General features: G+C 42.3%; 2 protein-coding genes across 2 annotated transcripts; both read right to left on the reverse strand.

The window, feature by feature from the left end:
- Positions 1–405: 405 nt before the first annotated feature.
- Positions 406–6,531, reverse strand: LOC101772808 (protein tesmin/TSO1-like CXC 2). Its single transcript, XM_004963059.4, has 11 exons — positions 6,344–6,531; positions 5,260–5,429; positions 4,451–5,174; positions 3,633–4,036; positions 3,482–3,553; positions 2,856–3,036; positions 2,553–2,648; positions 2,407–2,473; positions 1,422–1,587; positions 913–1,326; positions 406–791 (listed from the first exon to the last, which is right to left on the reverse strand). The coding sequence occupies exons 1-10, from the start codon at positions 6,389–6,391 to the stop codon at positions 939–941; spliced, it is 2,316 nt and encodes a 771-aa protein (XP_004963116.1). The 5' UTR covers positions 6,392–6,531; the 3' UTR covers positions 406–791; positions 913–938.
- Positions 6,532–9,022: 2,491 nt separating this feature from the next.
- LOC111256781 (zinc finger CCCH domain-containing protein 43-like) lies at positions 9,023–9,861 on the reverse strand. Its single transcript, XM_022825322.1, has 2 exons — positions 9,718–9,861; positions 9,023–9,622 (listed from the first exon to the last, which is right to left on the reverse strand). Exons 1-2 carry the CDS (start codon positions 9,859–9,861, stop codon positions 9,023–9,025), a joined length of 744 nt encoding a protein of 247 aa, XP_022681057.1.
- Positions 9,862–10,309: the final 448 nt, after the last annotated feature.

Here is a 10,309-nt window from a genome sequence, read left to right on the forward strand (position 1 = left end):
GCAGAGCATGAAAAAAAACATTAGCATTATCTCTTTGCCTTTGGTGTTGGGTGGTTTTCTTAGATTTCACATTAACATGCTCTGGATCGTGCAATCTAAAAGAGATTTCACATTAATATGCTCACATTAACATTCTACGGAAAACCAAACAAAAAGCGTAGGAAACAAAAAGAAAAGGTACATGATTCATCTTGAGTCTCTGATCGGGTGAACGTGCATGAAAATATCCGTCAAGGTGCATGTCAACATCGACGAGTGACCTTGGTCCATAGGTACTATCGCATTCGGACGTGCCGTGCTACGAATAGCATCAAATTCTAGCTGGAAATGGAAACTACAATGTCATAGGCCTGAGCTGGAAATAGAAACTATAGTAATCAGATCAAGCTCGCTGACAGAAAAACAGGAGATCAAGCATCGAGAGTTCTTGTTCCAGTCTCAGATACATAAGTCTTTAACAGTCTGTTCATTAGGAACATGAAAGTCTCACAATTTGATCCCAGGTAGATAAAGTCTTAAATAGTGTTGGGTCTCTGGAACATAAATAACATGAAATTATACAGACAGACAGCGGTAGGCATCGGGGCCTCGACATAATTTACCAGCAGACCAAATGCCACAGGTGGACAGCAGGCAGTGGATTATTCAACAGTACGTAAAAATGGTTGATCAAGCTCTGAACAGAATGGGAGAAACGCAATTTGCTTGGTTGTTATCAACTTCTAGAGTATGACAGAAACAGTCCTGATGCAGTCGGCAGGAAAGTGATCTCAGGAACCGACAGGATGAGCCTGTATAGCAAGAGAAAAATTAGGCGAGTTGAGATTGGGAAAGGATTAACATCTCAACCGCAAAAGGAAAACAAGAAGCAAAGGTTGTCCTCATATGAAAAACAAGAACCAGAAGGTTTACCACAAGTGCCAAAAGATGACGAATTTTCAAGGTGCTGGTGCCTTGCTCTTTGAATCCTCATTGTTGAAGTCACCACCAAGGGAAGGAAAAGAAGGTATGGACTTGAGAATCAGCTTCCTGCCACTCTTACAGATTGGAGACAGTCCAGTACCCATCCGTGGGGGGGAGACTCGCTTCTTATTAGGAGACACAACCTTGACAGAAGTTTGAGGAGATGAATTCCCTTTTAGGGTATCTGTTGTGCTATCGCCAAGAACCATTTCTGCGTAGTTTCCGAATTGGGCGAGCAGAATATCGGTCTTCAGAGGAGCTTGAGAATTGCACAGCCGAGAAGGATTTCCAGATTTCGCTGAGGATCTTGGCTTCTTGGAGCTTGGTTTCTTGGAGCTTGGGGGTGGAAGACAAGCCAAGGGCCTGGTAAGAGAAAATGCCTTAAACTGAGTGTTCTGCATAAGAGGTAAGATTCGAGCAACAGATGTGCAAAAATGCATGATAACTGACATACAAACCTGCACTCCACCATCGAAGGTGTTGTCAGTAAATTCTCCGCAGCAGCAAGGTCAGTAGCTTGGTAGATAACAAGTTGTTTATCGATTTCACATTTTTCTTCTTTCACACAAGCATTGCTTTCTTCTGATGCCTGCTTAGGCTCCTCTATGCTTAACGCAGCAACCCCTTGAATCAGGTTAAAAAAAGGCCTTAGAAAAACAGTAGCTTTTATGTGTAGCAAAATGTAGGACACAGTTACTGAAACAAGAATTGAAAAAGCTAAGCTAGCCAGTCTTTAACTTCATATAATAACCAAAAGTCTGGATCAAGTACAGTGATTATTATTTGCTTACTCAATGTTCTATGTGCCACTAGTGCACCCTTTTAGAGTCCAAGTATTGAAATGTTCTATATAGCTAAATGCAAGCATCTTGCTTGAAACAAGCAAAATACCATTAGAACCCAAGCTAATCTTGCGAAATGTTTACTTGGTAGTGGAGTTTTTGTTGAAATAATACAGAAGCACACTATTACAATAATCAGAGCACCACTATTGATGACTTTGTTTGAAAGTGTTATGTGACCATTCCCAGCAGAACTTAGTTATCTTGAAGAGCAGACAAAGGCCACAGCTCCAAATTGTGAAGCAGCATAACCAGACTACCAATAGGAATGGTCACTGAGGTGATGTAGGAGACAAACTCTTTAATAGGTGCATAGGTTTTTTTTTTTTTGCTTTCTCTTAATAGGTAACTAATAGAGGGAATAGATTGTATTACATTTTTCAAGTTGAAAGGTCAAACATGAGGTCACAGAAAAATTCAATGAGTATTGGTTTTTATGTGAAGCTATTGCTAGTTCTATGATTGGAAGATCTGGTAGCTGCTTTTGTAATTTGTAGATTGAATAAGACAGCATAGATGCAACTACGATCTTAGAGCATGCAGGTTGATGTTGCAGCTTTTTTTTTAAGAAAAGAAAGTCATGAAGATGGATTTGACTCACCCTCCCTTCTTCCAAAAGCATTCTTGCAGCCCTCGCATCTGCAACTTATGGAGCATCCCACACCACCCTTGACGAAGAGTAACAATAAGACAGATACAAAGGGGCCAAAAAGAAAAGGAGTACTAAATCATGGTAGGAATTGGAACCTGAAAACATTCACAGTATTTCTTTAGACACGATGACTTCTTGCAATTGCACCCTCTTTTATGACGAGCTGAAGCAGGAGTTTTGTTGTTAAAGTCCTACAATATTGAAGGTAATGATATTAGCAACAGAGGAGAAAGGAAGTACTCACTCCGTCCCAAATTATAGGTCGTTTTGACTTTTCTAATACATAGCTTTCGCTACGCATCTAGATGTACGCTATGTCTAGAAAAGCCAAAATGACCTATAATTTGGGACGGAGGGAGTAACTAAGTACAATAAACAATAAAGGTAGTGGCTCTTACCCCTAATTCCAGGCCAGGCTCAGAAGTGTGAATTACTTTAGGAGCAAATGCTAATGGATTGCGAGATTCAATCTGCTGTCGAGTAGACAGAACTGTTTCCATATGGATCTCGTTATTTAGACAGCCTTGGCATGTACAAGGTTCAGAACAATATACTCCAGCCGCAAAACACTCACAGTAACTGCATGAGAATTACGCAAAAAAATCATCGTAACAGAAGATAATCTATCAGTGTGATTTGTCAGGAATAGAACAAGTCCCTTCAAAAGAGTCAAAGCATTGCAACCAGTTCAGAACAGGCTCCTGTTGGATCTCATCCATAGCCTACCCCAACTTGAAAAGGCCCTATTGTTATTATTTGTTTAACATTCTACCCAAAGCTTAAAAGCTCTTAAAGCAATAATAGTGGGTTAGTGACAGATACACCTACATCTTCGTCAATAAAAAACATGAATAGATTAATAATCAATCATTTAATCCAAACCAGAATTACTAATAAAGACCAGCACCTTTAACATATATTGATAACTCAAAGGAACCAATATTCAAACTCATTTCACTTATTCATCAATCTTGTCACATGCAATAGGTGGGGATAAATTTATAAAAGATGCAAGGAACCTTACAGTTTCAAGCATTTTGACTTCTTACAGCTACAACGCTTGCATGAAGTGCCATCACCATTATCAAACTTGTGCCTGCAAAATACTATTATATTTCATGAATTTTCCAATGAAACAATGCTGTTGGCCTAAATGATGGGCATAGACATAGTACCTTTTCTTCTTGGGACTACCCTGACTAGAAGGTTCAGCACTCACAATATCGGTTGTTTGAGCAAAATCGTCATTTATAATGTTTTGTTCATAAGGCAGTGGAGAAGATCCGGCAGGGCATGGCAAGCTACTGGATTCATTTATAGTAGAGTGGATGTCCCGGGAGACTATTTTTTCTTTTGGTATTGCAGCAAGGGCATTCAAATGCAAGCCAATACCAGGCAATGCACATGGAGGGGTTCTCAGAGGCTTTGAGTTGATGTCACCAGAAATAGTTTTGCATTTGGGGGTAGTTGAATTTACAGAATGATGATCTGAAGCTTTATCTACACCTTTATTACTAGCCCCAGCCTTTTCATTGAAAAGGCTGCGCCTACGCATGCCACGTAAATGCTGTGACAATGCCTGCAAGAGCAGAAAACATCTTTACAACCGTGAGAAAAAGAATTGATACTTCAGTAAAATCAACACACATATTAAATAAGAAACCATTATGCAAAATTAGATTTACTGAGAGAGAACACTATAAAGTAAAGAAAACTGAATAGTTATGACAATGTTGTTAAAATGTGAATGCAAAGATTGTGCAATTGAGAGCAATAAAATGTACAGGGGACGCAAAATAATAACAGCTAATCAACACAGATTTGCAGAGATCCATTCTGCTATATATAGTTCTCAAGTGCATAGTAACTTATATGTACAAATATATTGCAGGGGTCATTGCATTCAAATTAGGCCAATTAGCACGTAGTTACTATGCATTAGTAAAGCAAATAGCAAGTATGTCCAAAACTAGATGGTAATAAGCATACATACATTTTGCTCAGTTGGCATGTAATCTCTGGGCTCATTGAGCTTGTTACATGGCATCAACTGACTTTGCAATGCACCAGGGAGCGCTTGGGGGGTATAATTTACTGCTGCCCCTTCCACTGCCCCAGTCCAGTAATGATGAGGCTCATGTGCAGAATTTTGGGTGTAATGGTCACTAGATTCTTCATTCATCAAGGATTTGCCAGGGTAGGAGTTCTCAGCTTTCTGTGTATCATTCACTGACTGTGTTTCTGTTCCAAATGGCAAACCTAATGTCAGCATATCACCACATGGTTGATTTGTGATCATGTAATCCCCATTATACGCTGCGGGCTCATCCTTATTCTGTTCAGATAGCTGGTTTTCATGAAGATCAATCCCAGAATGTGATGAATCCATTTTGTCTGGGCCACTCTCATCAAGGTTCATACCTTCTAGGTCCGTACACTCCTGGGATATGGTAAGGTCTGTTTTACCATCAGCACATTGATCCTTGTTAGTTTCAACACTGCCAACACCATTCTGTGTAGATTGAGGCAATTGACTTTCAGAGTTTGATGTATGGTCCGAAGAATCAATAGAAGCCTCGTTTAGGCGACAAGTGGTGTTGCAATTCTCTGACACAATGTCTCTGCATCTGATCATTCTAAAAGTGATCGAGGATCCCACACGCGTCCTGACACTGCTAGGTGAGTGCAATTCTTGAGGAAGTTGAACAGAATCATCCCTGTGAACATGAAACACAAACCATAAGGCAGCAAAGACAGGTAGGTAAAACTGGAGACATTAGCTAGGAAACAATGTATACGCACCTTATAAGAATTTTAGGTTCCTTTGCTGGATTGACATGTGGTGAGGCAAAGATTGAAGAAACAGGTGCCAAGTCCGACGACTTGAATAGCTGCACATTATGTGCTCTATCTGAAGGTTTAGGTGGCGGTATAGGCGAGAGATTGTTGATGAAATTAAAGACAGGAGAATCCTGCATGCAGCAAAATCCAGTAATAAAAAAAAGTAAGCCGCAGATCATCATTTCATCAAAACTTCACAAGTGTTAAAGTGAGCTTAGGTAACCAAATGCCAAACCAGTTGTTTCATCAAAAAATAAATGTCAACTAGTGGTGCATTGGTCAATGCAGCAGGTCTGAGCACATGTAACAGTTCCAGAAGGAAATGAAGCGAGGGGCTTGATACAAACAGATCCTAATTGGCAGGCAAATCATTTCCATGGCCTAGTAATATGCATTATCAGACCCTCACATCCATGCTAAATGCAGAGCCAATGGCACAAACAGCCTCAAGCTCTGAAGAACACACCTTTCCCACCGAGCAGAAAGGGCAGCAAATGCTATCAAATCGGTCAAATCAGCAGGCATTGCTGCGATTCCCGGATCTAAGCACCAGTGCTGCGGTGCTGCTTACCAAACCCTCCATTCCCCACCAATACACGCACCGAAGCTTGTCAAATCTCGCGGAAACGAGGCGACAATCAACACAGACAGCCACCCCCGCAGAACTCACCAAATCAACAAGCCAATTGGTCCATCCATCTACGCGTACAAGGTCCGACAAGGCTGGTCAAATCCCCCAAAAGCTCTTCCCCCCCTTGGAGCCCTCGAATCCGACATCGGGGAACGGCCGCGGACGGGGGCGCATCAGAACCCTAATCGCCCAATCGGGACCGAAAAGTGGAGCGAAAGCGGCGCATCGGCCGCGCCCCATCCAGCCGCCGACCCAAGCAATCCAGCCACCATCCCTAACCCACGAGCCGCCCCTTTCCTCCATCCCCCACCTCGAAACCCCTCGAAATTCCATAAACCCCTCGGAAAACAATAATAAAACCCGAGAAAAATAATTTGGGGGAAAATCAGCTAAAAATCAGCGCGAGATGCGGACCTCGAACCCGGCGGCGGCGGCGGCGCGGGGCCTATCCGGCGTGTCCATCTGGTCCGGCGACCCCGCGGGGGGCCTCCCGCATCTGCCTCCCCCTACCCTCCTCCCCGCCGCCTCCCTCCTAGTCTGCTCTACTGATGATGAGTAGAGTAGAGCAGCAGCAGCCACCCCGACTAGTTTTTACTGGGCCTGCGACGACTAGTGTTATACTCCCACGCCCCCATCCCATCCCCCCACCACCGTTTCCGTGGCGTGTGGTCGGGTCGCGTTTCAAGGGGAGCGGCCATGGGCGGGAACCCCCCAGGTTTTCGGGCGCCGGCGGGGGCCGACCTGTCAGCGGGAGCAGGACGGCTGGGCCCTGGGCCGCCGCCGGCCCGCAGCGCGGCAGGCCAGTTGCGGCTGGGCCTTCCTTTGGTTTGATTGTTGTAGGGCATTTGGTTTGATTGTTGTAGGGCATGAACACGACATGAACATGGCATTTGGGATTCGCCTCATTCATTTGCCGAGGCTGCTAGCTAGGCTGGATATAGCAAGATTTTCGTGTCATCTTAGATCCCGTCTGGATCCACCAGCTAGCTGGATAAATTTAGCTGTTATGGATCCAAATAGAATCCAGCTAAATTTTAGCTGGCTAAAGATTCTTTTAGCTAGTTGAACCCAGCTAAACCCAGCTACAAGTGATAAAAGACCAAACCGCCCATCCACCTTCCTCGGGAAAGTATTTAAAGTGGGAGTAGAGATAGGATAGACAGATAACTTTTCAACTACTATTTAGCTGGAGGATCCAAACACCTCTAGCTAAACTTTAGCCCGATAAACTTTAGCTAGCTAAAAGAAAACTCCTTTAGGGCCTGTTTGGGACTGCTCCGCTCCAAAAAAAATAGCTCCACTCCACCAACTCCACCTTTTGTCAGATCCACTCCACCAACTCCAGAAAAATAGGGAGCTGGGTACCTGTTTGGCTACCGGATCCAAATTCAGCTCCAAAAATTATAGGAACAAGTGGGAATTGTCGTTTTTGCCCAAAGGTTTTGCTCTGTGCTACAGTTCCGCGCTACAGTACCATGCTACAGTACCGCGCTACAGTACCTGTGCCGTTCATGCACTGCTCATGTTTCTTTTTTCACATGGAAAAAAATTTTCGTACTAGATAACAGATCCATTACTTGTTCCAATAAAAATTAAAATTTGTTTCATGTGACATCAAATGAAATTACAAATTTAACCACACCAATATTAACTAGTTCCAAGCAAGAGAAAGAGCGGTGGCCAACTCATCACGAAATACATCCATAGTTGGAGCATTGGCATTCGAAGTAGACCCGTCCGACGCCAAGGGAGAAACTGCATATTTGTTATACCTTTCCGGGATAGTAGGTATGTAATTAGGATCACGATCAAACCGATCAAAGTCAATGTCTTCACCTCCATGTTCACGGATATAATTGTGAAGGACCATAGTAGCCACAACAATCATCTTTTGCTTGTACATAGGGTACGGTGGCATCTTGTAGAGAATTTGCCACTTCATTTTTAATAATCCAAATGATCTCTCAATAACATTGCGAATAGATGAGTGAACACGATTGAACCTTTCCGCGGGAGTCTTTGGTTCCATACCCCTATGCCATTCGGGTAAATGATACCTTTCACCCTTGTACGGAGCTAGATACCCAGGGCGATTAGGATAACCCGCATCAACAACATAGTATTTGCCTGCAAAATGACAAGATAATATAAGTTATTATTTGTTCAGCACTAGGACAAGTAAAACATAAATCATATAAATACGATGTTACCTTGTGGAGGATGTGGGAAGAATTCTTCGTCCACTCTAATTGCATTGTACAGCACACTTGTGTCATGCATAGCTCCGGGTTGACCCGTGGATACATAAGTGAAACGCATGTCGAAATCACAAACAGCTAGAACATTTTGTGTTGCCATTCCGGTTTTCCCAATATATCTTACCATCTCCTCAGGTGACAGAGCGACACGAATATGAGTACCATCAAGAGCACCTATGCAATCTTTAAAGTGTGGATATGCACGTCTGTCATCTCTTATCCTTTTATGGACAGTAGGGAAGTTTGGATTTTTTGGTCTAATGAAATCCTTTGCCATAGCAATCAAACATAATAAGACCTCATCAAATTTCCTACTTATAGTTTCACCAGAGTGGTTGAATCTATTTTGAGCTCTCCTATTTGACTCATTTCCACCCAAAGTGTATAATAAGATGGCCAACATCTCAAGCGTGTTCATATGCATCGAAGGTTTTAGCCCATACCTTCCCACCAATAAATCATGAAGATCCATAAGTATTTTCTCATTCATACGAAGTTGTCTATGGCATTCTCCTGCATTCCTTATTGTCTCCATCAACCATCCCATGCCACTAAGGTTTGATATTCTTGGTGGGTTTTTATCTAGATAAAGATCGACATAAATTTGAGCTACTTGAGCACCACCAAGAACTAAACTCCAAAACTGCGCACTCTCCTCACTACTATCACTCTCACTCTCGGACACCTGCAATGATACATGAAACAAAATAACATGAATACACCATTGTTCAAGTGACATTAATACAAAAGGTTCAATGATGACAAAGTTCAAGTGACATTAATAAATAAAAACAAAAATGGTGTCCACATAATTGAAAAAAACAAATGGTGATCTTCAGTTCCCGTATTTGGCGTTGAACTTCCTCGTAAGCCAACCGAATCTAATGTCCTTAGTTGGAAGTGTCATGAACATGTCCCTTTGATCTTTCTTCACAAACAACTCAGTAGCAATAAAATGCTCATCGGTACCATACCCCGCTCCACAATCCAAAACAAGATCCATTACTTGTCCAACAGTAACTTCGCCAACCTTTCTTGATGTGAAAGCCTTGGCTTGTTCAGCTATCTCACTCAATTTTTCTTGAATCACAAGTGCGGTTCCTGTTTTTGCTTTCTTTCCTTTGTCTATGACAACCCTCGATCTTCTTTTTGCATTGCCAATGGATGGAGATACCTCCTCAATGTCATTCACAGCAACACCTCCATTATCTTCTTCTGTTGGGTACACATGAATATCATCCCCACCACCATCAAGGTTCTCACCAACATCAAGGTCTACTTCAATAGGAGTGTCATCATTTTGGGGTATGATAGGGTTCGAAGTCATAGGGTTCCAATGATCTGTTTCATCGTTAATGATGTCACCAAACATAACGGTCAAATCATCCACATTTTGCAGAGGTTTTGTCCTGAACCCGCCGCATCCTGGGATATCCTGTAGCGAAAAATAAGATAAGAAAATAGTGTTAGTTATGAGTGAGTAACGAGTATGAATGATTCATTAAAATTTTTAAAAAATTACATCCTCACCTTTCTTGCCTTCCTCCACCACTCATCGTCCATGTCAATCACACCCTTTGTTCTATCCCAACCTGTTCCTGTTTGCCTCTTCATTAATCTATTCCATGCTGAAAATTTTATCTTCAACTTGTCCCACTTGTTTTTCAATTGCATCTTGCTAAGATAAATTCCTGTCATCTGATAAAACCTATTTGACACTTCTGTATAGCCTACAGAGTTCAAATGTGTATTTGGTCTATTGCCTTTCTTAACTTGTTCTGCAAACAAGTTACAAACAATCGATGTGTATGCGTCGGTCCAGTCCATCATATCTCCCTGACCATGTTCAACGTCAGAACATTCCCATAACAATGTTTTGTGGTTAATTCCAAACTCTAGGTCCTACTACTACTAACATAAGATGTAAGTTACTGTTGTTCCATCCATTCAATACCAGCGAATGTATCAACGTATATGAAACGTACACCAAGGACAATTCACATACCTCCTCTTCGACAGTCGGCGGGGATGGCATAGAGGTCTTCTTGCTCTGTCCTTGGCCCCGACCTCTTCCTGGCCGCTTCTTACCACGACAATGGCTGACACTTGCATCTTCGGCAGC

Source organism: Setaria italica, chromosome III (genome assembly GCF_000263155.2).
Source record: "Setaria italica strain Yugu1 chromosome III, Setaria_italica_v2.0, whole genome shotgun sequence".
In the NCBI taxonomy this organism is placed as follows: Eukaryota; Viridiplantae; Streptophyta; class Magnoliopsida; order Poales; family Poaceae; genus Setaria; species Setaria italica.

What these genes read in the sequence shown, in the direction of transcription:
- LOC101772808 (XM_004963059.4), bottom strand. Translation starts at nt 6,391, where the DNA reads ATGGACACGCCGGATAGGCCCCGCGCCGCCGCCGCCGCCGGGTTCGAG. An exon ending in AAGTCAAAATGCTTGAAACT is followed by an intron (nt 3,037 to 3,481) that starts GTAAGGTTCCTT and finishes ATTCTCATGCAG; the next exon opens with TTACTGTGAGTGTTTTGCGG. An exon ending in TGCTTTTGGAAGAAGGGAGG is followed by an intron (nt 1,588 to 2,406) that starts GTGAGTCAAATC and finishes ACCTGATTCAAG; the next exon opens with GGGTTGCTGCGTTAAGCATA.
- LOC111256781 (XM_022825322.1), bottom strand. Translation starts at nt 9,861, where the DNA reads ATGCAATTGAAAAACAAGTGGGACAAGTTGAAGATAAAATTTTCAGCA. An exon ending in GGTGGAGGAAGGCAAGAAAG is followed by an intron (nt 9,623 to 9,717) that starts GTGAGGATGTAA and finishes TTTTCGCTACAG; the next exon opens with GATATCCCAGGATGCGGCGG.